General features: G+C 41.8%; 1 protein-coding gene across 1 annotated transcript; it reads right to left on the bottom strand.

Annotated features, from left to right (window-relative positions):
* Positions 1–274: 274 nt before the first annotated feature.
* LOC147630154 (trifunctional UDP-glucose 4,6-dehydratase/UDP-4-keto-6-deoxy-D-glucose 3,5-epimerase/UDP-4-keto-L-rhamnose-reductase RHM1-like) lies at positions 275–2,954 on the bottom strand. The gene is made up of 2 exons (XM_086811798.1): positions 1,054–2,954; positions 275–906 (listed from the first exon to the last, which is right to left on the bottom strand). The coding sequence occupies exons 1-2, from the start codon at positions 2,623–2,625 to the stop codon at positions 451–453; spliced, it is 2,028 nt and encodes a 675-aa protein (XP_086667924.1). The 5' UTR covers positions 2,626–2,954; the 3' UTR covers positions 275–450.
* Positions 2,955–5,765: the final 2,811 nt, after the last annotated feature.

Below are 5,765 nucleotides of genomic sequence, written 5' to 3'. Positions count from 1 at the left end.
ATTATGGTAGCCTCGCATGAAGACCCTTACATCGCTTATGCCTTTGATGCCACCTCAACAAGCTGCCTAGCACTAGGGATACCCAAAACTTCTCACCAATATGCCCTGCATTCGGATGCCGATCGGTCCAAAACCATACCACTTAACCTCACCACCGGGCCTCCCTCACTATGTGTACTTCAATGACTGAAGTTTACCATCCCACTCCCAACTCCAATGGCTTAAGTATCAGATAAGGTAGACCGACCAAGCATCAGATACAACGCATTGCAGAATACTAAATTATTAGCCAAAAGATTATATTAATAAATTGAATTGTAGAGTAGAAGTTGGGCATGGCAAACATGACTACATTTGTTTCAATACAGCTGAATCTGTAAAAATACCCAGGTGATGCCGGCTCCTAATCCAAGGCACTGCCAGGTGTGGGGTTGGAGGCATGACAAAACCTCAAAGGTCTCTCTTTTTTGATCTGTTGACCTCAAACACATGCTTTATCAGAGACTCCTTGATAGGGAGTAAGGCAGGGAACTCTGCCTTCAACTTGGAGGTATCCAGCTCGTTGTTGCTGCGAGGAGCCACAACGACCTTAGCTTGTTCTTCTAGTGTGAAGTTGAGCCATTTGAAGCTTGGATCCACATAGTCCCTATACATTTCCAAGATCTCGTTGTGACTCACTACGCCTGGGTTGGTGAAATTCCAAATGCCTGTCAAGTTCCTCTTTGCCATTTCAATGGCAATAGGGAGCATCTCATCCAACACAGTTATACTGTTAGGAATGTTGACAACCTTCTGGTACCTTGTTAGCTTTGTTATTAAGTTCCGTGGGTTCATCAGATCCGATGATATGGGCAATCGAACACGCAGAGTGCAAACATTGTCATAGTTCTCCAGCAGCTCTTCCACCTGAGGATGCAAAAAAGAAGAAGAAAAATGCCCATACAGACAAGCATGTTAGGTGAGAAATGAATCAGACTGACCATGAGAGATCAGCAGGCAATAGTACCCATCCATAGCTACAGTTTGTACAAGTCACTTCCATTGAAGGCTTACCATCGCCTTGGTCTTTGAATAGAAGGAGCCAATGAAGTTGGGCTTGTCCTCCTCCAAGAACCCAATCCCACTGCCTAATGTGTGCCCCTCATCATACTCGAAAACGCAACCAGATGCAAAATTCAGAAGCAGCAGGTCATGCTGCAAGCAAACATCTGCTAAGGTCAGAGTCCCCACCACATTAGCTCGTATCGTCTCTGTCGTGTGGCTTTCACACCAATCTACATTAGGGCGTCCTGCCACACCGGCAGCATTGAATACATGTGTTGGCTTCACTAGTTTGATGTCCTCTTCCAATTGTTCCCGATTCTCTAGCCTACCAGATCCATATTGGTAGCTTATGCCCTGCTCTTCACAGATCTTTCCCAGGAGGCCCCCAATCCAACCTGTTCGGCCATAGATGAGAAAATTGTGTGTGGGTTTGACAGATGAAGGTGGTGTGGCACCAGCTGTAACACCATTAAAAGAGGCCAGGGACGAAGTCTTGCTTGCAGCATCATTGGGCAGATCTACAAGCTCCATGTGTTCTGAGGCCTTTTCCAACCCATCCATGGCCAGCATGCGAGGGTGGGGGACTAATGCACCCGAAACATCACCCCACCAGTTCGGGTTTCGCATGTACCATTCCATGGTCTTGTGCAGGCCTTCTTCCCATGTTGTGCGTTCACTCCACCCCAGATCCTTGAGCTTCTTGTCGTCCAAGAAGTAACGCTGATCGTTGAACGGCCGGTTCTCCACAAACTGAATAGACTTGTGTGGATCACGCTTAAAAAGCTTGCAGATGTCCTTGGCAACGTCCAGCACCGTCCTTTCCTTCTTAGTACCGATGTTATACACATGACCAACTACCCCCTTATGCAAGACAACCTGGAACGCCTCAGCGACATCCTCGCAGTAGAGGTAGCTTCTCACATTAGACCCATCTCCATGGATGGGGAGGGGTTTTCCCTGCATGGCAAGGAGGATGAACTTGGGGATGAGCTTCTCAGGGAACTGGTTAGGGCCATAGACATTGTTACCTCGTGTTGTGATGACAGGTAACCCATAGGATCTACCATAGGCCATGACTAGCATCTCAGCGCCGGCCTTGGTAGCAGAGTAAGGGTTAGTGGGGAGGAGCTGACATGCTTCATGGTTGCCCACCATGGCATCAGCCTCAGTTTCACCATAGACTTCATCAGTGCTAACATGGATGAAACGTCTAATCTTACCACTCACCTTGCAGGCCTCTAGGAGCACATGGGTGCCGTACACATTGTTCTTGGTGAACTCAAAGCTGTTGCCAAAGGAGTTGTCTACATGGGTCTGTGCTGCAAAGTGCATGATGGTATCAATGCCCTCCGTGATGAGAAGGTAGTTCACCAGATCTGCACTGGCTATGTCCCCCCTCACAAACTTGAAGTTTCCTGATTCCTTGCAGGGGCACAGGTTTTTCAGATTTGAACAGTAGTCCAGCTTGTCCAGCACCACAACCTTGTAGTGAGGGTAGTTTCTGACCAGGCGATTGGCAACATGGGAGGCTATAAACCCTGCTGCACCAGTGATGAGGATGTTCTGTGGGGTGTAGGCCATCTTGTGAAGGGAGGCTTGATTCAAAAGAGCTGAGGGTGCATGCAGAAGACCTCCCCACAATAATTGGGCGTCCTGGTGCAGAAAGAGCAATTAGCGCGACAAGCCCTTACATGCAGGGCGAAGAAAACAGGACCGAGCACAAGTAGAAGAAGTGGTCAAAATAGGGCACTCTTCAACACACAGAGCACTTGGGAGAACACTACAAAGCGACCCAAAGGCTTGTGGCTTTGTGTGAGAGATTCAAAATGCAGAGAAAAAAAAAACATATTTTTCAACCAGGGACAACTCTTAAATTTATCGGGTTTTTTTTCCAAAATCTCTAAATATATAAAGAGTTATATAAGACCCACTTTTATAACTAAAATATATAAGAAAATCATTCCCCTTATTTATAAAGATTATTTAAAATCTCAGCCAGTTTTTTTCTAATATTGGTCCCAATTCAACTAAAAAAGTCAAAGGTTCTGGAATTCGGGACACTTGTCGCGTGAGATTCAACTAAAGCAGAGGAAAATGCGGACAGACGAGACACGCGTTAGTTGGGTCAAGCACCCCACAGACAATTACGTGCAAAAGTCAAAGGTTCCAGATTTCGAACCTTATATAAATCCAACGTTCCATATTAAACGTTAGAATGGATCTTTAGCACGGACAGTCAGCAATAAACACTTAGTTCTAACTTCCTATAGCAATAATGGACGTCCACCAAGGTGCTAGAGATGCATCTATCTGGCCACACAAACGCTTCTTGATTCATGGTTAAAAGACATGAAAATGGCCATAGAGTGAGGTGTATAATCAGGTTGGATATGAAAAATAATTAGGTCACTATGATTCACGGTTAAAAGACATGAAAATGGCCATAGAGTGAGGGTGTATAAACAGGTTGGATATGAAAAAATTAGGTCACTATGCTTCACTACCCACTAGCAATGCTAGAAAAAAAACAGTCCTTTACTGTATTTTGTTCCGGTTCAAAAAACCGATTGAATTTGCTCTTGTCTTTATGAAACCCGATAAAATTTATAAGTTTTTAGTTATAAACACCGGTTAATATTGAGATTTTGAATAAGGGAAACCAATTGTACTCCAACTTGTCTTTCTTTTCTCACTAGCTGGGAAAAAAGATTTTCTCTCGCATGGCCCACTAGATACTTGATTAATCATGGTCAAAAGACTTCTCAAAGGACGACAAGACCAATTCAATTGAATGAGTGAGTATTATTGATTCTTACAAATCACGACAAGACCAATTCAGTATTGTTCATGACAACTTTACACCAAGTCAAAGGTTCTAACTTCAACTACCGGATCATTTAAGAGATTCTCATGTTATGAAAATCACATGAAACATATTGGGGAAAACCTATTCTTACACTGTCTCTCACAATTGGGGAGTTTCGTTGAGCGGATTATAAAATAGGGAGCGAAATTGCTCTCTCTCTCTCTCTCTCTCTCTCTCTCTCTCTCTCTCTCTCTCTCTCTCAGTGTGTGTGTGTGCAAATGTATACATGCGCGAGCAAGCATTGAAAGCGTGCACACTACATATCTAATGTCTGAACCACATCATTTTTCTTTTGGGGAAACAATAGTTATATATTTATTTATTTCCAAAAACAACTTTACATCTTTACATTTAGAACCAACTCCAAAATACTCTTCAAATTCTACATCTCCATGTTGAGCAAATTACATATTAAAGTCCATCTATCATCTTCTAACATAAAGGAAGACTTCCCCTAGGAAATCTGGTATCCCGGGTAAATGCAAGCCTCAATCATAGCTTCAGTTGTGCAACGTTTGGGAGATTGTTTATCCAAGCCTTCCCCTTTCTTGGTCCATATTTTAACTACTGGTCTGGTTCCAACAGGGTTCTCAATGAAACCCACATACGTGTATACAATTTGCTTCTCTTTGAGGTACCACCTTTTGGTCTTTGGCCCAAACTTCACAACTTTTGACTTCAGATCCAGCCCTATAAATCCTTAAAACATAAAGAGAGCCTATTAGGTTTTACCTAGTATGCATGAAAGTCAACCAAGTAGATATAGGGGTCAAGTTATGCCAACTTGCAATGCCTGAATTATCTGCACCATCTCATCCTTATTCAGCGTATTCACATAGTACACAGACCAACACATGTATATACATTTGTGCATCAACTCTCTCACATTCTCTAGCAGTGTCCACTAGATACTTGATTAATCATGGTCAAAAGAACTCTCAAAGGACGACAAGACCAATTCAATTAAATGAGTAAGTGTTATTGATTCTTACAAATCAAAACAAGACCAATTCAGTATCATTCAAGACCAAGTCAAAGGTTCTCACTTCAACTACTAGATCATTTAAGAGATTCTCATGTTATGAAAATCACATGAAACACATTGTGGGGCTCTTTAAAAAACCTATTCTTACATTGTCTCTCACAATTGGGGAGTTTTGTTGAGCGGATTATAAAATAGGAAGCAAAATAAGAGTGTGTGTGTGTGTGCACGTGCACGCATGTGTGACTGAGCATTGAGAGCATGTACTTTCCATATCTAGTGTTTGAACCACATCAAATTTTCCATATATAATTGGGTGTGATGGGCACAATATTTTAAGCAGTTATACTTGAAAGTTGAGTATATAGCACCCGAGATGGAAATATGAATTAAAGTGCCCTTAATTTTGCTACCATTGAGACATCTCTCCTTTATTTATGTAAGATTCCTCCTCAGCCTGAATAATGAATAAGCTTTTACCTCAATCCCCTGTAATCATCTCCTATTTCAGAATGTAAGAAAATATTGTTTGTCCTTGTTTTGGCCTAGAGAGAAGAAATATTCTAGAGAGAGATAATTCAATATTGAGATATTTTTGGATATAAAAATTCTCCTAATATATAACATATATTTCTCTAAAACAGAAGTTCAAAATAAATTCTCCAATGTGCATTAGGAATCAATTAAATATGTGTATTAAAGGCCCTAGCCTAAGGATCCACATTTCAAAAAAATTTAGATTATGGCCCAATTAAGGTTCCTATGGGCCAATAGGATTAATCCAAGTGTTGGGATGAGATAAATCCAAAGAATAAAAGAAAATACCCAAAAATGAGCAAATGCTCACATAAGATGAAGAGTTGATTGAGTACA

This window comes from Cibotium barometz, chromosome 17, assembly GCF_041138505.1.
Source record: "Cibotium barometz isolate CiBa-2024 chromosome 17, ASM4113850v1, whole genome shotgun sequence".
NCBI lineage: Eukaryota > Viridiplantae > Streptophyta > Polypodiopsida > Cyatheales > Cibotiaceae > Cibotium > Cibotium barometz.
The sequence above is the reverse complement of the archived record's forward strand: the minus strand, read 5'-3'. Positions and strand labels throughout refer to the sequence as shown.